The sequence below is a fragment of the Chionomys nivalis genome, chromosome 26 (genome assembly GCF_950005125.1).
Source record: "Chionomys nivalis chromosome 26, mChiNiv1.1, whole genome shotgun sequence".
NCBI classification, from domain to species: Eukaryota; Metazoa; Chordata; class Mammalia; order Rodentia; family Cricetidae; genus Chionomys; species Chionomys nivalis.
The window spans coordinates 11,978,808-12,002,094 of NC_080111.1; the positions used below are offsets into that span (position 1 = coordinate 11,978,808).

General features: G+C 46.9%; 1 protein-coding gene and 1 pseudogene across 4 annotated transcripts in view; one reads left to right on the top strand and one right to left on the bottom strand.

Moving 5' to 3' along the window:
- Positions 1-23,287, top strand: part of Mtcl1 (microtubule crosslinking factor 1) — a 121,386-nt gene that overhangs the window by 8,415 nt on the left and 89,684 nt on the right. For all 4 annotated transcript variants that reach the window (XM_057758420.1, XM_057758421.1, XM_057758422.1 and 1 more), the window contains exons 2-3: positions 2,485-2,709; positions 3,827-3,985. In XM_057758420.1, coding sequence (XP_057614403.1) covers positions 2,485-2,709; positions 3,827-3,985 — 384 coding nt within the window. The remainder of the gene's footprint in view (positions 1-2,484; positions 2,710-3,826; positions 3,986-23,287) is intronic.
- Positions 14,691-15,952, bottom strand: LOC130866717 (ornithine decarboxylase-like; annotated as a pseudogene).

Sequence of the window (23,287 nt, forward strand, 5' to 3'; positions counted from 1 at the left end):
TAAGATATTCTATTAGAGGGTGAGGGTGTTTTTAGCATTAGCGAGTGATGGTTTGTGTGTGTGTGTGCGCGCACATTCATACAGGCATACACATGCATGTGTGCTTCTGTGGATGCCGGATGTTGACAGTTGATCTTCATTTTATTATTAGTATTTTGTCAGAGTGTCCTATTGAATCCGGAACTCACCGATCAGGTTGGATTAGCTGGCCAGCAGCCCACAGGGATTCTGTTGATCAGGATAGTGGGCAGCTAGGAGGAAGCTGCAAGCTGGGGTTAGGGGGTTAGGGGGATGGGCTCCCAGTTTGTGTTCTAGAATATTCTGTATAGCTGAGGTTAACTGGAGAGCATCTTCCTCCAGGCAAGCCCACCAGGATTTCCTCCTGTTTCCTTTACTTCACCTTTACCCAAGATAATCTCCTTTTCAGGACATTTCTTTCAGTGCAGAGTCTTCTCAAGCTGAGGCTCAGATGTTGGGAGCCAAGTCCTAGCTTTAAGAACAAATCAGGATTGGGGAGGGTGGTGAGAACCCCGAGATCCCTGGAACAAACTGAATAGGAGGGCCAGAAAGGCTATTGAGGGCGTTCAAGTGTGGGTGAGAGTTTCTTCTTTTTCTAGGGCCTCAGTATTAACTGAACAAAATAAATAGGAATAACTGTAGGCATTCGAATCGCCAAATATTAAACAAGTCATGAAAATTTCTAGAATGCTTTCCTTAGTGTTTTTCCCTAATTGCTTTTTCTTGAAATATTTTGAAATATTTCATATTCGGCAGAGTATATATTCAGTATATGGCTCTACATTTGCAGGTTTGCGGGGGTTTTCTTTACCAGTCCTCAAGACTGTAGCAAAAGCAATGTTGCAGTTAAGTTTGAGTTCCATTGTCCTGATGGTCTTTTCTACGTGTTGATGTTTCTTGTGTTCATATCACAAGTGCTTTTGAGAGCCTGCTGTGAGCCTTCTGCCGCTCTGGGTAAGGGCCAGGGGACAAGGTTTCCAGCCTTCAGAGCTCACTGTTGGGTAGGTTGAGAAATTGGAAAAAAAAATACACTAATATTACTAATTGGTGATAAGAGATGGGAGAAAGGAGAGAGATGGACAGACACCCTGGGACTGGCTAGAGGGCCTTAACCCATGTGCTTTACACATTACGAGAGGGTTATTGCCCCGTGGATCTGGGCAGAAACATTTCCAGTAGGGAAGAACGAAGGGCTACAGGCCCTGAGGTTCCCCAAGGTCCAGGGTGCTAGGAAGGAGTGCTGGGCAGGAATTTGAGAAAGAAAAGAAGCCCGGAAGGCTTTGGTAGTGGGCGGAGTCACCGAATTTACATACTAAAGGTTAACTCCCCAGCTGTCGAGTAGACACCCAAAGATTTGGAGGCTTGCTGGGAAGCTTGGAGCCTCGGAATGGTTTTCTTTATGTTTGGGATTGAGGCCCGAAACCTGAATTAGGGTTGGGATTTGGGAGCCTGGGAGGAGAGTCACCCACTGAGAAGATAAAACTTCCTGGAGTCTAGACTGTAGGGTAGGAGGGAAGCCAGGGGTCAAAGTCTCAGGTTGGCACTTCTGGAATCAAGCTCACCTGTTCCTTTGAATCTAGAGTTCCTTGGGCTGTCGTTGATTTTTTAGACAGACTGAAGACAGCAGAAGCAAACCGCAGCCTAGGTGTTTCATAGTAACTCTGCCTGTAAAGCAGGACCATGAAGATGAAAGTACCAGGGAGTATGTTACCATGGCATTGAGACTGGCCTGTTGAGGACATCCTGATTTTTTCAGAAGGTCACATAACAACACAGTTTTGTTTGGTGGCATGGGAAACAGTATGATTTCATTTTGATATCCAGACTGATCTGGGCAGAGGCCTAAGGCCAGAGCTCAGTGTGGAGGAGTGGACTTTTATCATTTTATGCAATGTTTTTGCATCCAGAGAGTGCTCATCTTTATAGTAAAAATGGGAGGCTTGAGAAATGCAGGATAGGAGATTGAAAAACAAAACTAAACTAAACTCAGCGTGTATTTGAAGCAGTGGAAAATGTTCCTCATTAGAATAATTGAATGCTGACATTGGTATCGTAGAATAGAATTTTAGAGATGTTTGCAGGCTTGCTCTAATTCCACGACAGTCAACAGTTATCCTGCTAAACTTTATGTTCATCGAAGGTAGAAGGTCTGCCTGGTTCATCTTAGTATGTAACTGGTGCCTTTGGCTTGACTCTGAAGGCTTGGTTATTTGTAGAGGTGATTTCTCTTCTGGATATGTAAGGAGTCATGGGGACTGTTTTAGATCTTCAGTTTAGAAGAATACTTGGTGAGTTTACCATCTCCTGCGAGAATTTCCAGTGGTCCCCTTGGTATGGCTGCGAGCTGATGGGTATATGTAGGCATTCGACATTGAATGTATTGGGTGGAGTGGGGATGGGCTCGCAGATGGAGAGAGCCTGCCTTCCTGCTAGGGCCTGGCTCACCTGTGGCGTCTGGGTCCCTAGGATGAACTAGATGAACTCCGTGCAGAGATGGAGGAAATGAGAGACAGCTATCTAGAAGAGGACAGTTACCAGCTGCAGGAGCTCCGGAGAGAGCTGGACCGCGCCAACAAGAACTGCAGGATCCTGCAGTACCGACTCAGGAAGGCTGAGCAGAAAAGCCTGAAAGTGGCAGAAACAGGGCAGGTGGACGGGGAGCTCATCAGAAGCCTGGAGCAGGATCTGAAGGTGAGTGCGCTCACACGGCGTCCCTCCCGTGGCTAGGAGGCTGAAGTGGTAACTCCACACACCTACCTCCCCACTCCATATGGATTCGATTCCCAGCGTCCACATGGTGTTCGCAAACATCTCCCATAATATACGATGCCCCCTCTTCTGGTCTCAGTGGGTACTAGGGATAAACGTGACATACAGACATGTAGGCAAATACCTCTACATATAAAATAATTTTTTTTTTTTTTTTTTTGGTTTTTCGAGACAGGGTTTCTCTGTGGCTTTGGAGCCTGTCCTGGAACTAGCTCTTGTAGACCAGGCTGGCCTCGAACTCACAGAGTTCTCAGCAACTCATGCAGTGCCAGTCATTGTGAGAAAGGCTGATTTCTGGTTGTCTTACAGTCTTTCCTCACTCGCTGTCAGACAGTGAAGGAGCTTTGGGCTGCAGAGAAGGCTCGGCGGTTAACACCACTGGATGCTCCTGCAAAGGACCTGGCTCCATTCCCAGCGACCACATAGTGGCTCACAACCATCTACAACTCCAGTTCTGGGGGATCTACCAGTATCTCCTGGCCTCCATGGGCACTGCATGCACAACATGCAGGCAAAACCCTCATGCACGTAAAACAAATAAAATTAAAAAGAAAGTAAAAGAGTTGAATTGCTGCCGGGCGGTGGTGGCGCACGCCTTTAATCCCAGCACTCGGGAGGCAGAGGCAGGTGGATCTCTGTGAGTTCGAGACCAGCCTGGTCTACAAGAGCTAGTTCCAGGACAGGCTCCAAAGCCACAGAGAAACCCTGTCTCGAAACCCCCCCCCCAAAAAAAAAAGAAAAAAAAAAAAAAAGAAAGAAACAGTGAGGCTGTATTCGTTATTCAAAGTGCTTATGTCTAAAGGGGTTCAGATTTTAGACCGTTTTAGATGTTCGATTTCTGGATCAGGGATTCTCGGCATGTAGTACTTGCTTCGTTAAATATAAATATAAGCCTGGCGCGTATTTCCCGAGTTCTTGCTATGACTAAGCTAATGGTTCTTCCTCTGAGGCTGCCTGAATGTTCCCTTAGCATCCATTTGCGCCCACCCCCCACCCCAGACTTCATATCCCCGTGGTTTTCCCCGTGTGTCCAATGCAGGTAGCCAAAGATGTGTCCGTCAGATTGCACCACGAGCTGGAGACCGTGGAAGAGAAGCGTGCTAAAGCTGAGGACGACAATGAAATTCTGCGGCAGCAGGTGATCGAGGTGGAGATATCCCGACAGGCCCTCCAGAACGAGCTGGAGAGATTCAAAGAGGTAATGCGGACACACGGGCACGGGGGTTAGGGGCTCCTCGCGTCTCATTTTTCTGCTGGAAGGCAGGAGTCAATAACAGTGCGAGGCTGTTGCTCAGGGGCTCAGGAGAAAAGATATATATTATTTTTTCATTGTAGATGAAAAATAAGTCACAGACACACAGATGCTAAGGAAATTTCTGGAACAAAGACTGTAGGTTGCTTACAGAGCCAAAGATATTTGCTATCTGCCTTTTTACATAAAAGGCTTTGAAACTCTAGTTTAAATTCATTTCCTGTCATTCCTATTTAAGTGAGCTGACCATTAATCCCTTCAGTGTGTCTAAGTGCGGTGTGTTACTACAGAATTAAACAGTAGCGCCCCCCCACCCGGGCACTGAATTTTTTCTCTTCATGTGAGCTCTGAGTAAATTATATTTGCCCATGAAAACTCTGTTATCAGCCAGTGGCTTATGCCTTTTAAGCCCTGCAGTTGGGAGGCTGAGGCAGGCAGAAATCAATGAGTTCAAGGCCAGCCTGATCTACTTAGCCAGCTCTGGGCCATCCAAGACTACATAGTAAGACCCTGTCTCAAAATCGCAACGACAAAGCTCTCTGTAAATAGATTCGTGCTGCAGGCATGCTCCTTTGCGTGCACATGTCTATGTATTATTCAGCCGATAGGATCCAACATAGATATCTATATATAGGTATAGATATTTTCGAATGTTACAGAGTGATTATTCTAGCAAAGTAGTCTAGAAAAATATTTCATTTGCATATGGCAATGTAAATCCCGACGGCATTCTTTTTGACTTTGTTACAAGACTGTAGCTGCGTGTTTTCTTGGAAAACACCCTGCATACTGATGAAGTCTGCAGCGCTGGAGGAGGCTGGTTCACGCTGGCACATGACCTCCTGATAGTCTCAAGTAGCAGTTCATGTCTTCTGGGTCCATTTGTTTCATTTAGTCATTCCCACCCAAATGTTCAGCACCCCACCTTGTTCAGGCGGGGTCCCGAGTTCTGGGGCTGAAGACATGGAAGTACACTGTAGTCCTTCAGGGTACCCAAGGTTTTTTGCAAAGCACAAACCACAGCAAAGCAACGATGCTGCCACTTCTTGTGTCCCCCACGGCCTTTGCTTATGGTTTCTTCATCTCTCATCTGCCCAGCTTTCCTCTAATGCCCCTGTGTAACCGTGAGCTCCACTGGAAGGGGCAGGGGCTTGTCTGTCTGGTTCACTGTGGAATCCTTGAGCCTGAATGTGGGCCTGAACATATGCCAGGTAAGGGAGTCGGCACAGATGGCCATCAGGGCTTGCTGCGGATGGGTGCGAGGCTGCAAGGTTCCCCAGCCCAGGAGGCTCGCTTCTGAAGGCTTGCTTCCATCATGAGCACAGCGCAGCCCTTAATTGCTTCCTGGTTCATCCTCAGGCTGGAGGAGTTTGCGCTGTAATCACGGAATTTTTTTTTTTTGTCTCATTTACCATCACTGGTACCTTTTATCGTCTGCTTTCCCTTTGGTCTTAGTTTTCTGAAACTGTGCTGTTTTACAGGTCAGCCCCTACCTGTGTGCATAGAAAATAATTCAGAAGTATATTTTATAAGATTGATTTGGATAGATGTTTTGGTATTAAAATTAACCACACACACATACATATATATTATGTATATAGTGTTACCAGGACCCCCACCGATAATGAAGTCCAGAGATGTTCAAGTCTCTTACATAAAATGATAAGACTTTCAATAGAACTTGAGCACATCTGCATACTTTCTTTCTTTTTTTTTTTTTAATATTTATTTATTATGTATACAATATTCTGTCTGTGTGTATGTCTACAGGCCAGAAGAGGGCACCAGACCTCATTACAGATGGTTGTGAGCTACCATGTGGTTGCTGGGAATTGAACTCAGGACCTTTGGAAGAGCAGGCAATGCTCTTAACCACTGAGCCATCTCTCCAGCCCTACTTTATTTATTTCTATGCTATTTATTATGTCCAATACAATATAGTCACTATATAAAGAGTTGTTTTTTTTTTTGTTTTTTTTTTTGGTTTTTCAAGACAGGGTTTCTCTGTGGTTTTGGAGCCTGTCCTGAAACTAGCTCTTGTAGACCAGGTTGGTCTCGAACTCACAGAGATCCGCCTGCCTCTGCCTCTCGAGTGCTGGGATTAAAGGCGTGCGCCACCACCGCCCGGCTAAGAGTTGTTTTGTTAATGTCACTTAGACATGAATCCTAAAAATCTAGTCTACGTAACCAGGTTGGCAGCAGTATTTTTGGAAGACTGTTCCGTACCCCTGGTTGGTTGAATCTGCCCGTGCGGAGCACATGGATGCAGAACACTGACTGCATATATATTTTAAGCAAGGGAAGAGTCTGCATATGTTTAAATGGATTTCGTGAGACGTGGGATTCCTTGGGAATAAGAAATGACTGCTGTTGTTTTCTTTACGTGGAAAGTAAAGCCAGAGGAAGCAGGGTCGTCTCGGAGCCCCATGCTGGCTCAGGTCGACGTGGAGAGATCAGCCCCTCCCTGTGGGTTAAACTGATACAGCAGGATAAAATGGCTCAGTAGAGATGGAATAAATTTCACCACTGGAGTTGCCGTCAGTCCGGTGGGATGATATTTTTATACCAAACCGCTAAAGGATTGCATAACGCACAGGAGTCTCAGGAGAGTTAGACGCTGGCAGAGGAGACTGGATGAAGAGAATGATGGAGCCAGGGATGCAGGGTCCCACGGTGGTGGAAGAGGGGTTGCTGGGAAATGCCAGCTGGGTCTCCATAGATGGATTGTTTTCACAAAAGCAAAAAAAATGCACAGATGAGTTTGGCCCTGGTGAGCTTTGTTCTTCGTGGTTGACTTCTGACGTTTTGTAAAGCAATGCATGATGACCTAAAAATGCACGGGCTTTTCCTGTTCCTGAATAACAGAGTCCTTCTTGTGTGTAGGTACCTGGTCTCAAGAGGACCTGAGCAGCCCTGCGGTGGTCCTTCGGCCTCTCCTAGGGTCCTGTAGTCGCTAGGGCTCTTGGTTGTAACAGTCACTACCCTTCGCCCCCATCTTCAGTGTTTGCCACCAGCTCTGGGCTCTGTTCTGCTTTTTCAGTAATAATTGCCTTTGAGAAATTTTTGTGATCAGGTGAATGGTTTCCAGTAGTTATGGAATCGTAGTTGTTATGGGTTTGGAATTGCCTTGGAAGTGATGGGCGTGTTTCAGGACCAAACAGACAAGGTGGCGGTTTTATACCTCATGTGAGTGTGTCAAGTGCTGTTGATTTTTATTTTATTTTATTTTTGATCTTTTTTTTTCTCCCTCCCCCCTCCCTCCTCCGTGCTGTTGATTTATACCCTTGAAATGGTTGGTTTTGTTGCGTGAGTTTTAACCTCTTTTTTTTCTTTTTTTTTTAAAATTATTTCTTTATATTTTATGTGCATTGGTGTTTTGCCTGCATGTATGCCTGGGTGAGGCTGTCAGATCTTGGAGTTACAGACAGTTGTGAGCTGCTATGTGGGTGCTGGGAATTGAACCTGGGTCCTCTGGAAGAGCAGTCAGTGCCCTTAACCACTGAGCCATCTCTCCAGCTCCCTTAACCTCTTTTTTTTTAAACATTATTTATTATGTATTCAATATTCTGTCTGTGTGTATGCCTGCAGGCCAGAAGAGGGCACCAGACCCCATTACAGATGGTTGTGAGCCACCATGTGGTTGCTGGGAATTGAACTTAGGACCTTTGGAAGACCAATCAGTGCTCTTAACCCTCTGAGCCATCTCTCCAGCTCCCTCCCTTAACCTCTTTCAAAATGGTTTTCTTCTATCATATTTGACCAGTGTTTTTGGGTGAAGATGTGGGGTGATGGGGTGCATGCTGTCAAGTCCTTTTTCTCCTCTCCATCCCAGAGGTCTGACAGTGTCCTTCGGCCTTCGACAGACTTGCCGAAGACTTGTCTGACTTCTTAACATGACCATTACTCACTACTTGGCCTTCACTCTGTCTCCTTGCCCTCCTTCCTCCACCCAGGATACAAACTGGAGCAGGGACAGGGCTGTCAAAGGGTGACAAAGGGCTTTCCCCTCTGGTCCTCTTTAAAGGTAAACAGGCGTGTCATGGGAAACTCACTTTCTCTGTTGATAGATGGGAAGGCAAGAGGGCTGACCTACTTGGCCAGGTCTCCTGGTCGCTCTCTGTGCTTGCTTACTCATGGTCCCTGCATCCAGGAACCAGGTCCTTTGCCCTGCCGCAGAGTTCAAGCTGTTTTTTGTCCTGGACTCCTGTGTTGTTTCTTCACAGATCTCCCACAGAATCTTAGGAAGGGAAAGTGGGTAAGCTAGCTTAGCTTTCACTTAGCTTTTTCTCTTTTTTTTTGAGACAGAGTTTCTCTGTGTGGCTTTGGAACCTGTCCTGGAACCTGCCCTAGCCTTGAACTCACAGAGATCGCCTGCCTCTGCCTGGGCATTAAAGGTGCTGGGATTAAAGGTGTGTGTCACCACTAGGCCTGGTTAGCTTCCACTTTTCAAAGATGGTCACCCATATGCCTTTTTACTCTACAGTAATACCCTCCCCCAGCTTTTTAATACAGTCATAAACTAGACACAAATAATAAGTAGCCAGATTAGTTGGCAATTTCTAAAAACAGAGATACGTCACCCCAGTGAATCAATACTGTGGAAAGGAGTGTTGAAAGACAAACTGAGTATCAGATCCCATTGATTGGTAGTTGTGATTTTGAGATTTAGGATGATTTCCATTTCATAAAATAGAATGAGACCCCACCCCCCCCCACTGAACCAGTGGTAGAGCAGTGGGTTTTGTGGCTTAGGAACAGGGAAAGGGAAGCCTGGTGGGTGGCGCTCAGGTTACTGTCCTGCGAGCTGTCAAACAGAGGACATTGTCACATCAGTAGGGATGACTTGTTCGTGTTATTTGACTGTTCGGTCTCTCCTGGTCTCTGTCAGATAGGCACACAGTTGGGGTGAGGCGTGTAGAACTTCAGCCAAAGAATTTTATTGGGGTTCCCTCTGCTTCTCTAAACCTGTTACAGGAAATCCATTCAAACAAACAGCCTCATATATTTTACTGGGGTTCCTTCTGGTTCTCTGAACCTGCTGTAGGAGCTTGGTTCAAACGGCCTCGTATTTTCTTTAATGGGAATCGCAGGAGCCGCCAGAAACCAGAGACTTTTTGCAGGTCATCTTTTTCCAGACCCTGGATGTGATGTGATTGTGGGGTTTGTGCTTAGTAAACAAGTGGCTGTTACGCTTCTGTGTGTACCAGAGACTGTGGCTTCTCTGAGTCTGTCTGTGTGTACCAGAGACTGTGGCTGCTCTGAGTCTGTGTGTACCAGAGACTGTGGCTACTCCAAGTCTGTCTGTGTGTACCAGAGACTGTGGCTTCTCCGAGTCTGTCTGTGTGTACCAGAGACTGTGGCTGCTCCTAGTCTGTCTGTGTGTACCAGAGACTGTGGCTGCGCCTAGTCTGTCTGTGTGTACCAGAGACTGGCTGCTCTGAGTCTGTGTGTACCAGAGACTGTGGCTACTCCAAGTCTGGCTGGGTAGAGATTTTCATGTAATTCCATCCGAGTGAAGCTTTAAAATTTCAGCTGTAACCCATGGCAGGGAGGATATTGTATGTGTTCAGGGTACAGATGTACCCTGTCTGTGGAGTCTACTATATTTTCACTCTTGATCTGTTTGGTTTTAATTGATTTACAGCCCATCCTTGTATTGCTGTAGTTTGTAAAAGTGCGTTCAATTCATTAATTAAAAAATTATTAATGTAGTGTAAATTAGTGTACTTTATAATTTGGTTTTACTGTAATTCGGGCTGTGTCAAACTCTTGCTTTATGTATTTTGAAGCTATATTTTAAAAATCCAAGTAGATTTAGAAGCTTTGGGATAAATCACCCTAATCAGTTGGCAGGGACGTCTATTCTACTGGACTTGCCTGGGATATTCTGTGGTTCTTTAGTGTCTGATTTTCTATGATTATGTTTTAGGTTATTATTTTTTTATGAACCAAAATGTAGCTATATTTTTTGAAATGATGTTTGAGAAGCACTTTCGAACCAATGAATCTAATTCATTTATGCCATTGTGGCTATTAATAAGTAAGTTGCTCTATTTCGATCATTGTATTTTGTGTTCTTTATTTTCCATGACATTTTTTGATTGTTTTCTTAAATGTTGCCTTTTCTTTGGATTTTTAAATTCTCATGTTTTCGTTCTCATCTGGGACGCTGTACATTCTACAGTGTGCATTCTGCCGTTAATTTGACTCATATTTCACATGCATACTTGATTTGAAATTTAAAATGATCATACCTGCTTCTTTCCTGAGCAATACGCACAGCTTTAGAGAGCTAATCAACTCTGTTCCTTCCTGTTATCATTATTGTTTCATCTTTTTAAAATCTCCCCTTAGTTGATACGTCTAATAGCAATGCTTATTTTCTTTGATTGGCACGTTTGTCAGCTTGTTCCTTTCTTTCTCTTTGTCATGCTCGTGTGTGATGTGTGCATGTTTGTGTATGGTTGGCTACAGGTCCACGTGTGTACACGAGCTTGTGGAGGCCAGAAGCCGATGTGGGATGTCGTCTCTCTTTCTACCTGATTTTCTGAGACAGGTTTTCTCACTGAGCCTGCCGTGGTTTTAAACCCCTTACTCATTTATGACACTGGAGAAGTCCTTTCTTTTTCCCCAAGTTCAACTAAGTAGAAATTTTTATTTGTTGTGTTTTATTGAGTATTTTGGCTTTATGTTGGGAAGGGTCACAATAGCTTGACACACTGTGTTGCCTAAATTGAGTGTGGCCCTGGGGTTCACTGGACTTTCTCAGAGCACCAGCTTCGGAGCTTTGAGTGGCATTCTTGTCTCTCTGCTCAACACTTGGCTGGGGTCTGCATCCCCTCTTCCTCGTGGGTCTGATCCCCCCTTCCCCTTCCCTGTGGGTCTGCATCCCTCTTCTCCGTGGGTCTGCATCTTCCCTAGGACTTAGTTTATGTACTGTTATATTCAGACTGTCTGACAGCCAGGGAGTCTGCAAGTGTAGATACATAAAAACAATAAATAGCCATTGTCCTTCTACTATAACACAGTAAAATATCATCACTGGTTTTTTCAGACTTTATGGTTCCCCTGGTAAGCAAAGATTTGCTTGGGGAAGAAGACGGTAAAATTCTCTGTAGGCAGATCTTACAGGGGAGTGAGTACTCCTTAGGACACTGGTTGTGTTTTGGGTCAGAGCATCGTCTCCGGCTCCAAACCTGGCAAGTCCCAGTGCACCCACCGAGGACAGTTGGGAAGGAACCAAGAGGTCTCTGGTTTCACTCGCTAGTCGTGGTATGCCTTCATGTGTGACTGAGTGTGGGAGACTCCAGCTGAGGTAGAGGAAGGGTAAGAAATCTGGTGACTTAAGTGATAGCCCAGTTGTGTATCCTGCTAAGTTAATAATGGGGTAGAATGGGGTGGGGGAGGGGGAGAAGAATTAATGGTGTCTGGTTAAATCTTTTGCCTAATACTGGAAGAGGCGGCCCATGGTGTCTGTCTCTGTGTTGCTGGTTCTATGTGTGTGTGTATGTGTCTGTCTCTGTGTCGCTGCCTCTGTGTGTGTGTGTGTGTCTGTCTGTCTGTCTGTCTGTCTCTGTGTGTATACTGTGTGGGTGTACAGTGTCTGAGGCCTGCAGGGAAACTACCTTCCTTCCCTCTGCTCCTAGGAGCCATTTCTATCTTTTATCCATACAACAACGGGTCAGGTGTCCCCAGCTGGAAAGTGCAGAATTCAGATACTCACAGAGAATTTTAACAGGCACCAGGCACGGAAAGACAAGCATAAATATTTTTGAGTGCTGAGTGCTTAAGCTGTAGCTGACCGGCTGGAAGAGAGGGTGCCCTCAGTCCAGGAGCTGTAAATACACTAGTGGGTAATCACCACTGTGGAGGCTGAGAGGTCACTGGGGAATGTTTCTTCTTTAAATCAACACAAACTTGTATCAAAGTATTAAAGTTTCTGAGGCCAGGGAATGGCTTGCTGCTCCTCCCCAGTACTCTCCTGGGCTCCTCCCAGCACCCTCCTTCCTCCCCAGCACCCTCCCTCCTAACACCCTCCCTCCTCCCCAGCACCCTCCTCCTCCCGAGCACCCTCCCTCCTCCCCAGCACCCTCTCTTCTCCAACACCCTCCCTCCTCCCCATCACCCTCCCTCCTCTTCAACACCCTCCCTCCTCCCCAGCACCCTCCCTCCTTTTCTCCCTAGCACCCTCCCTCCTTTCCTCCCCAGAACCTTCCCTCCTCCCCATCACCCTCCTCCCCCATCACCCTCCTCCCCCATCACCCTCCTCCCCCATCACCCTCCTCCCCCATCACCCTCTTCCCCAGCACCCTCCCTCCTCCCCATTACCCTCTCCTTCAACACCCTCCCTCTTCCCCAGCACTCTCCCTCCTCCCCAGCACCCTCCCTCCTCCCCAGCACCCTCTCCTTCAACACCCTCCCTCTTCCCCAGCACCCTCCCTCCTCCCCAGCACCCTCTCTCCTCCAACACCCTCCCTCCTCCCCAGCACCCTCCCTCCTCCCCAGCACCCTCCCATGCTGTTGCTGGGCCATGTGCTGGGTGAGTTTATTTGCTTTTTCACAGGAACTATGTCAGAGATTCGCGAGGAAAGGTGACTGACCTGTTCAAGTATTTGGAATGTTCTGGTTTCTTAGTTTATGTTTGTTCATTAAGTTTGGTTGTTAGAGATTGTACCAACACCGTGTTTGGTTTTGGTTAAGATAGAGAAAGAACATGGTGGTGAGGAGAATGGGGGAAGTCAGAGGTAAGCGCAGACTGTGTGTGTGCTCTTGAAGGCGCGAACTGTGTGTCTCATCTGTGTGCTAAGACCTCAGGGATGGATCAACTTCCTGTAACTCAAAACAAATCAGAAAAACAAAAACAAACAAAATAACCTTGAGATAATTGACTGGCTCATGGATTCAGAGAGTTCAACCCATGGTCCTCGGAGGCCTGCAGTGAAGTGGGGTAGAAGCGCGTGAGGCTGCACCAGAGCTCTGGCCTCTTCAAGGGCACACTCTAGTGACTTTCCATGTCCTACCTCCTGAAGGTCCACCGTTTGGCATGAGCAGCACAGGCTCCCAAACACACCTTCAGCTTATTGGCTGTTACAGGACTCCTATAGAATTGGGTTTGTTGAGGTCCTAGCCCCAAGGGTTCCTAGGGAGTTGGGCCCACCCTCCCAGGGCAAAGCAGAAAAGCCTGGGGCTAGGCATTCTGAATGGTCTCCAGGCATGTTGCAGCAAGGAGGAGGGAGTCCCCTGAATCAGCCCTTCTCTTCCTCCGTATCTCCCTTGAGCATCTTCATTGTAGCTGGAAGAGGCTGGAGACAGGTCAGGACCCCAGGAGAGGGCTCTGGAACAGAGACAGCGTCAAGGCAGGGAGAACAGCAGGCAGCTCGGGTCTATCTTCAGGTAGTTGGAGAAAGGTACCTGTGCCTTCCTTTGACCCACTGATGCATCTCTGTGTAATTAATTTCTATTTTTAGAAGTGCTGAATGTCATTTCATCTAATGAGAACACCGCAGGAGGAGGAAGGGAAGGTTCTCCTTCCTAGGGAGGGAATGAATGTGGCCCCTACCCGCCTCAGCATCTTGCTCCAGCCAGGGCCTTGGCATGTGACTCCTTTCTGACCATCCCTGTACCGGTCTTGTACATTCTTTAAGATTCTCCTGTGAAGGCCAGCTCTCACAGAAGCTGTCTGCCACGCTCCAAACTCTGAACAGACGCTTCCGGGTGATGGAACCACTACACAGTCATTGTGGAGAACGTGAGGAATGAAGGAAGCTCTTTCCCGGGAACCGGAAATATTGTAGAGTTCTGTAGGGAATGAATAGAATTGTATAGTTCTGTCAGGAATTAGGTAGTGTCATTTCACAAATCGCGTGGTTTATCGTCGTTCGAGAAGTGTTCCTTTTCCTTTGGGTTCCCAATAAGGAGGAGACTAGGTAAACAAATCCCGTAGGGTGTGTGTGTGGGGGTCACCGGAAAGATGGGGTACATAAACATCATGCTGAGTGTGTTCCAGAAGTACCAAGGTCTCCTCAGTGAGGATGTAGCCGGGCTTTTGAAAGTACAGTTGCGCGTCCTGCCTTATCTGTGGCCTCACTGTCCATGGTTTCCATTGTTGTAGGCCAGCTGTGCAAGACAATACAGAAGATGGAAAACTGCAAAAATAGATAACACCAGTGTTTTCTTTCCAGCGTGTTGTCGCTTATTATTTTGTTAACCTCTCGCTGTGATTTATTTGTAAATCAAACTATAATAGGTGTGTAGTGACATAGAATCTGAAGGGAATTTCTGAACGATCTGTCTTAGCCTGTGTCTATATATCAGGTATCCTTTTTTTTTTTTTTTAAATTTCAAGACAGTTTATTTCTAAAATGGGTCACAACATTGGCTTTTGGCCCACTCTGCCAAATGTACAAGCTACAAATGCTGGCTCAGCAGCTGAGGGGCATACGTTAGCATCATGTCTGAAAAGTGATAAAAGTCCATATAAAACAAAGATTCCAAGTTTCCATAGGAACACAGGTAAGTGTGACCCATCTCCTAGCCTTCCCCACTGCATCCGTGCCATCCCTGTTCTTACAAAGACATTCCAAAACTAGCGATAATTAAGTTAAATGGTCCCCCCAAATCCCTTGATTCAAGCTAAACTTGCAGGTAAGAGCTACAAGAATGGCATCTGTACGTTGATGCTAGCGGAAGCACAGGCTGCTGGGTGACGGTCCATCCCGCTCTCCTGGGCACAAGACATAGGCAGAGTGCCAACTTCCTGCTCCTCCACTTCTGGTGGGAAGCCATGGCTCTGGATCCGCTTCCTGAGTTGCTATACTGGCCTCGACATTACATAGTAGATAGAAGGCCTCTGAGAGAACCCATTGAAAGTAGACACAGCAGCAAGAGTGTATGCACCCCTGTTCTCAAAGAGCAGCCAATCACCCACATGCGTGTCAGGCAGGTTACAGCGCTCGACTATCCCATCCAGACCATCACATGTTGGTCTCCAGATGCTGGGCGAGGAATACTTCTCACTGGCTTGGGTCTCTTCGGAAGCAGGGCCTTCACATGTGTGTGGTCATAAAGAAGGTAGTTAAATGGTCCGTACACTCCGTCATTCACGTAATACATGAAAGTTTGCTCCTTTGACCCATCTTCATCATCAGAGCTGGTCTGTTCCTTCCATACCATTTTTTTTTTTGACTATGGTATTGACTGCCAGGGTGAAAGCTGACACAACATGCCTGGCTCGACTGTGGCTCTCACCCCAGAATCTGGAGGAAAGTACTTATCCAGAGCTGGGTTGGTCACACTGGTGATCTCTTCAAACTTAAGCCTCGTATCCTCAGATCCAGGAAAGCCGCCATCAATAGCAAGCAGATACATGCTGAAACCAACCTCACTGTTCTCATCTCATCTGGACTCCGTTGCTGGCAGCATCCTTGATCTCTGAGACTTGTTTACAGGGATTTGCATAGATAATCCTCTCTGGAGCCCCCCCCCCAGCCCCTGCACCAACTGGATTTCAGTCTTGCTTGCACAGTCAAAACCTGTCCCAATGGCAGGTAGGGTGTTCACCATGGCTCTGCAGTCATTACTTTTGATTGCATAAAAGGGCGTGATGCGAGGAAGAGCTTTTAGACATGTTAGATGGTTCTTCAGAATGTCCCCAGATCCGCGACATAGAAAGCATCCTTGTTATCAGAGGATGCTTTATTAATTTTTTTAGTCCAGAATGTCCTTGGCTGTAAAGCCTTTGTCGAGGATGTGACAGTCAAACTCTTCCTTCTTAAAGCTGTTCATGGTTCTCGATGTGCCTACACAAAAATACTAGAGATGGAATTAAATGATTGCCAGCTCCTCACCAGGTGAGCTGTCCAGGAACTCTGAACGCTGTCTCCTTAGAGCGGTGGAAGCGGTCTCACAGCGCATGGACAGGGACTGACATCATCAGGTATGTTTGCACAAACTGAGATGATGATGATGATGATGTCATCATTAGGTACCACCCTCACTTGGGATCGCCTTGGTGAGTCACAAATCCAGTCAGTGATGGACCACATGCATACAGCTGTGCTCGCTTTCTCCATACACTCCTTTCTAGCTCATCTTAATCTCAAACCTGGAGAATCTCCCATGGGACGAGGGTGCTCATGAGAGGACAAGACAGATGTTTGGGGTCTTCCATGTGGTCTCCAGGCCGTTGGCCAAGGAGACTGTAGGTCCTCTATCTTTGGGGAGCAGAGGCAAGGAAAGAGACACTCAAGGGTGTTTGTGTTAGTCTGGCTAAGGGTGTGGCCACATGGAGAGCTTGCCAACCATGCGGGGCTCTGCTCCATTCTGACATTGGAAGAAAAAGACAAGGTAAGCAAAGGTCAAGTTATCATCAGTCGCCAATGCTATAACCAACCATGCTTTTGTAGCAAAGCCTTCTGTGACTCTGAAAGCAGAGAGAGTGTGAGGCCACGGCAAGCTTCAAGTCCCCATGCCCTCCCTGCTCCAGGCAGCTAGTTACGTTTGATTTGCATCCTCTTATAAAATGGTTAAAACACTAGTGAAATTGTCCACGAGTGATAGTAGCAAAGAATTGGCGAGAATTTCGTAGTTTAGCCAAGTTGGGCAGATGCTGTATGTAGGTAGCCTGGGACCTGACCTTTCAGCTGGCATCTGAGGGTCAGGAAGTCTTACAGAGCTCAGAGTTCTCCGTCTGATGCTTTCTAGCTCAAGCATCAGCATTGAATTTATTATAGCGCCCCTGCCTGGCCCCGCCTGGCCCTGCCTGGTCTTGGATAACGTGTCACTGTGATAACACCTCATCCATTTGTCTTAGAAGTGGTCTGCCTTGAGTTTGCATCCCAGGGCAAGGAAGGCAACTGTGTCTTCCATAGAGTTGTGTGCTAGTGTCTGTGGGAACATGAGGTTTTATTTCCCAGGGATAAACACCCGAGGTGACAAACGATTCCTGGGTTTGTGTAGGAGTTGCACGTTGAACTCTGTAGAGAAAGTCCTCAGGGTGGCTGTCCCCACTCTGATGCTCGGGCATTCCAAGGTCTCCACACCCTCGACAAGCATAGGCAACACCGTTTTTGTTCTGGTTCGCGACTGTTTCACCTCATAGCTCTGGCTGTCCTGGAACTCGCTGTGTAGACCAGGCAGGCCTTGAACTCCCAGAGACCCTCCTGTCTCTGTCTCCCAAGTGCTGGGACTAAAGGACCCAGCAGGCACGGTTTTCAGTAGTTCTCCTAGATGGCCCGTGATGCCAGGCATCTTTTCGCTTGCTGTGTCCCATCTGTATCTCCTTTAGAAAACTCTCCGTGTCTTTCTCTCATTGGATTTTGCAGTTGGATTCCCTATTGGTTTTACTTTTGCGTTTTGAGAGTTCTCCTCGTGTTCCCGACGCTGTCCTTTGGCAGACTCACAATTCACAAACAGAGTCTTCGTCTCTAGTTTGTCTCACCCTCTCCACGGGGTCTTACTCAGTCCTAAGCTCTTCGTTTCGTTTCTGATGGAGTCTCGTTTATAAATGTCCCCTTTTATGGTCACAGTTTTAAGAGCTGGAGACCTAGCTTTAGACACGGAATGTTTTCTGTGTCCCTTCTTCCCTCACTTTAAGATTTTATAGTTTCAGCGACTGAAGAAACGGCTCACTGACTGGCTAAGGGCACTCACTGGCTGCTCTTCCAGAGGTCCTGAGTTCATCTCCCCGCAACTGCATGGTGACTCACAACTGTCGGTAACGGGATCTGATTTCCCCTTCTGCTACGTGTGAAGATGGAGCACTTATATACATAAAATAAGTAAATATTAAAAAAAAAAATTTTAGTTTCTCATTTAGGTTCACAATTCAGTTGGAGTTAACATTTTGTATGAGAGATGGATTAGATCCTGGGCTTTGTCTATTCGCTTTGTTTTTTTATATGTACCAGTGGCGGGCCAGCCCCAGCACCGCACATGGGAATAATACCTTCTCTCCGTTCTAATTTTTTTTTTTTTGTACTCTTGTCAAAATTTAGTTGGCATGGTTGTGGTACACACCTTTAATCCTAGTGCTCAGGTGGCAAAGGCAGGCAGAATCCTGTGCGTTGAAAGTTAGCGTGGTCTATATAGTGAGTTCCAGGCCAGCTAGAGCTACATAGTGAGCCTTTCTCAAAAACAAAACAAAACAAAACAAAACCACCCACCAAAAATTAGCTGGGCATTTGTGTGGCTCTGTTTCTCATTCTCTACAAACTGCACAGGTTTGATTCTCCAACAGGGATGCTGATGTTGTCTAAGCTAGCCAGCGATGTGCGTATCTGTTCCCTCAACTGTCAATGACATCTAAGCCTTGTGGTACATACGCTGTAGCCCACCCCTGCCTGTTGGGCACTCATTAAAAATTTGTAACTTTTGAGCTGGGCGGTGGTGGCGCACGCTTTTAATCCCAGCACTCAGGAAGCAGAGGCAGGCGGATCTCTGTGAGCTTGAGGCCAGCCTGGTCTACAAAGAGTGAGTTCCGGGACAGCCAGAGCTACACAGAGAGACAGGAAAAACAAACAAAACAACAACAACAACAAGAATTGTTTCTCTTGCTCAAGAAAGAGCCATGTCATTGTTCAAAAATCTCTTCCTAAGGGATTTCTGATTCTGAAAGTGATGACCTCAAGACAGTTAATGCGAGACAGTAATTCTACTGTAGGTTAAGTTTACTTTTTTGACAATGGCGATGAGTCATAAAAGCATCATGTTTGGCCTGTGGTAAGCGGGGCTGCGCTTGATTGTAAGGTTCCTGAACATGCAGCCATCTCCACTGGACTCAGGCAGTGCCAAGTTGGCCCTGGGAGCTGGTGGAACCACACCCACAGCATCGCAGTGCCCTGGAGGCCTCTCAAGGCAATGGCTGTGCCTTGTGGATTGGTTGTGTTAAAGCATCCTTGTGGTTTATAGACCTTCCCAGGGATTTAGGCTCCAACCACTTCTTCCTTTCCAGCCCTCCAGCCCCCATCTAACGAGAATCTTTCACTGAAGGCAAGCTTCCTTCTTCTTAGTTTATACAGCTTGCTTAATTGTGTTAATGGAGGAATTCCATGGGGGGATGGGGGCTCATGGTTGTATTTCTTTGTTGCCCACCGTGGTTTCACCAGACTCAGGGAACATGGGAAGTATGGGGTGCCCATCAAATGCTTGGGTGTCAGAATATGGATGCTATTCATCTCGGGGTGCTGGTGTAAGTGGGTTGTCGAGGCAAAACAGTGTGGTTATTGAGCAGCTGTTTCTGTTTAATTCAGAGTATCAAGGATAGACACCTGGGGTTTCTTGCCCATGGCATTTGGCCTCATCTCTTCCAGAGGGAGGAGAGGAAGAGTGTGGACTAGGAAAGGCAACAAGAATGTTTGGAGGAGCTTTGGGGGTGGGTGCTGGACACTTGGGGACTTCCAGACAACCTCAGTTGTGGAGACCAGGCCCTTGGAGAGTTCCCTGTGTACGTGTGTGTGTGTGTGTGTGTTTATTCACACAAATGGCATCGCTATTGCTTTCTCTTGCCTGAGAGGAACATGAACTAAATGCTGAAAAAGTCTTCCCTGGATTAAGCTTTTTTTTTTTTTTTTTTTTTTTTCTCAAGACAGGGTTTCTCTGTAGCTTTGGAGCCTGGCCTGGAACTAGCTCTTGTAGACTAGGCTGGCCTCGAACTCCCAGAGATCCGCCTGCCTCTGCCTCCCGAGTGCTGGGATTAAAGGCGTGTGCCACCACCGCCCGGCAGGATTAATCGTTTTAGGATATAAGAACCATGAAAATTTAAAGGTGCAGTTGTATGTGGCAGGACCCTGTGACTCTGAGTGATGAAGAGCGCAGCATCCCACCAGCATTCCTGTGGGAGGGATCCTTCTCCCCAGCGAGCCTGAGTCACCACGGGGGTGTCACCAGGAATATTTGCCTTTAGTTTTGAAGGCATGCCAAGCATTTCCTGTCTGTTTTCAGGGGTTTGGATGCAGGCATTTTTGGGTCAAGGTTATTGGGCTTATTTGTAAACAAATACTGTCTGTGTGATCACTGAAACATTGAGGCCCACCCGTCACGGAGCCCCCCACGGAACCATCATGGTGCGCATGAGGGGGTGGCTGTAGGTGGAATTCATTCCCAGTATCTGCTCAGAACAGGCTTGCTCAGCCTCTGAGCGCGTGACATACTGGATGGGTAATTTCCTGTGGTAGGAGCTGTCCCCACGGGATGTCAGACGCGTCTCTCCCACTAGATGCTATCAGTGCCGCCACAGCTCCAAGCTTGGGACCGTCAAAAAAGGTCTGCAGTATTTCTCAGTGTCTTAGGGCAGGGGTGGAGCTCGACTTGCCCTCTCTTGAGAGCCGCTGACCTAGACAAGTGTGTGGGAAAGCCAAGTTGTCCACATGTGTTTGCCATCCACACGGGCTGCCGGTTCCTTCCTCTTGAAGGGCTTGACTGGCGTGATTGAGGTGGCGGAGCAGGGCTGTTTGTGTCACAGAAGCGTGTTCTTACTTTCAGGCTTCCATCTGGTCTCGCATCTTGTTCCTCAGCTCTCCTGTGGAAACCGAAGTGTAGGAATTGTGCATCTTCTCAGGGGTGGGCTGGCCTGTGTGCTTTATTTTTGTTGTTTGTTTTGTTTTGTTTGAATCAACTAGATGAGCCGCAGGTAGCAACCACTTTCTACTCTGCTCTCACCTCTTGCAAAGCTTTGTAAGACGCCTGTGAAATGATTGAGGCGACACTTGGAGCTATGTATCTAGGAAGATCCTGAGGGACGTCCCATTCTTTGAACAAGTTGCTTCTTTGTAGCATGGGTTTCTCGGGTGGGGAAAGAGTGCCTATGACCGATTGAGTCTTGGGCCCCATGCTGTTTGGCCCTGATTACACAACAGAACCCCCAGGTATTTCTGAAGACTCTTGATACCCAGGCCTAATTTAGGCTTCTTCGAGGTGGGATTAGGCTTCTGTGGTTTTCACAACTCCCAGGTCAGTGGCTGTACAACTCCATAGTTGTATTGCTCCCTCTTTGTAGTTTAAGTGTGTTCCACCCGAGGGGAAGTGCAGGGTTAGAGTCAAGAAGGGTAAAATACGAGTTGCCCCAAACCGGTGCTTTATGCGGTTGAGGTTTTGTTTGGAGTGGCTTGTTTAGGCAAATGACCTCTTTGCATCAAAGCGGAGGCCCAGGCAAACATCATAGCTACTGTGGGTGATTACTGTAGTGAGTTAGTAAAGCGTAGTCGTGGGTTTTATATTTTTATGACTTCTGAAGTTGTAAAATGACAATAACGCCATCTGTTTCCTTTCCATTAATTAGAAACCAGAGGCCACAATTCTAGCGTACAGGAAGGTGACCTGTGTCAGAAGTTTATTTGAAATCAGTATTCAACATACTTGATTCTACCCCTCTCTGCCATCTTCTGGGCTTTCTCCTTTTCTGCCCTTCCCCCTGGAGTCCTTCCTCCAGTCTTCCTGGTTGCATGTGGTCCTGTCATTCCAGGTGGAAAGTGACCGTACTGGAACCCATTACAAAGTAGCTAATCAGGTGCTGTTACTTCTGCCTTCTTCCTTTTCAACATCCCATCAGGTCAGGCATGGTGCACGCCTTTAACACCAGCATTTTGGGAAGCAGAGGCAGGCAAATCTCTGTAAATTCCAGGCCAGCCTGGTCTACAAAGTAAGTTCCAGAAAAACCAGAGCTGTGTAGAGACTCCCCCCCTTTTTTCCAAGGCATGATTTCTTTGTGTGTTCCTGGCTGTCCTAGAACTCACAGAAAGTCTCTTCCTCCCTAGTCCTGGGATTACAGATGTAGACTACTACTGCCTTGCCTGAGAGATTTGCTCTTTAAAAAAAAATAAAAGCCATGGGATCAGGGTAGCAGGATGCATATTGCCTTAGGAAGAGTTAAGAATGGTTGACCAGCCTAGGTGGTCTTACTCTGCACATTTCTGAGAACTGCAGTGGAAATGGGAGGGTCCAGACCTTCACCACCAGCTAAAACTTCCTAGCTGGTAGGGTGTGGCTCTCTGTGACCTAAGTGCCCGTCTTTTCCTTCTCAGCACAACCCAGTGATTTAGATGGGGCTTGCTCACCCAACTTGGTGAGAAAATTGAACCCCAGGGCAAGGAGGATCCAACTCCCTGGGCATACAGTAGCAGTGGCAGAGTGGTCCATACACAGCGAATAGTCGTGAGTCTAGGGGTCCGAGACACTTTCAAAAATCAGAATGTCTTCTCTGCCAGAGAGAAACCCGTAGAGAATGGGGATGTTATGTTTGAAGTGTGTACACGTGTCTACCAGCCTGTGTAAGACGGCATGCATTCAAAATAAATAGAGAAAGATGAAGAATCCTACAACCCTCTTGCCCGTTTTAAAAGCCCACGTCACAAACAGCCTGGGAATGACTACTGTCTGGAGACAAACCAGTTTTCACTGACTTGGCCAGAGATTAGAAGGTCTGTCATTAAAATCAAACCTGCAGCTAGTGAAACCATGCCAAGTCATTGGCCATGACCTGATTTTAGAGGTGTTCATGTGTGAGCGTGCGCCTCGTGATGCATGTATTGTGTGTGTATGCTGCATGTGTGTGTGTGCGTGCTGCATGTATGCATGTATTGTGTGCAGCATGTATGCATGTATTGTATGTGCTGCATGTGTATGTGCAGTATGTATGCATGTATTGTATGTGCTGCGTGTATGCATGTATTGTGTGTGCTGCATGTGTGTGCAGCATGTATGCATGTATTGTATGTGCTGTGTGTGTGCAGTATGTATGCATGTATTGTATGTGCTGCGTGTATGCATGTATTATGTGTGTGCTGCATGTGTGTGTGCTCACAGCATGTATGCATGTATTGTGTGTGCTGCGTGTATGCATGTATTGTGTGTATGTGCTGCATGTGTGTGTGCGCAGCATGTATGCATGTATTGTGTGTGCTGCGTGTATGCATGTATTGTGTGTATGTGCTGCATGTGTGTGTGCGCAGCATGTATGCATGTATTGTGTGTGTGTGGCATGGTTCCCTTGTATAAACAAACCCTAATGTATTTCAAACCCAGATTTTTCCTGCGTTAGCAACTTGAGGGTACAAATGGCACAGGACATTCCCAGGACCCATGCTTGCTCCTTGTTCTCTTTGATGAGACCGTAGCGTCCTGGAGCAGGATGTTCACATACACACACACACACACACACACACACACACACACACACACACATACATAGGCTGACCTTTTATTTGACAAAGCAGGCAGTAGAACAGCTAGTCTGCACTAGCTCTGGCTGTTCTG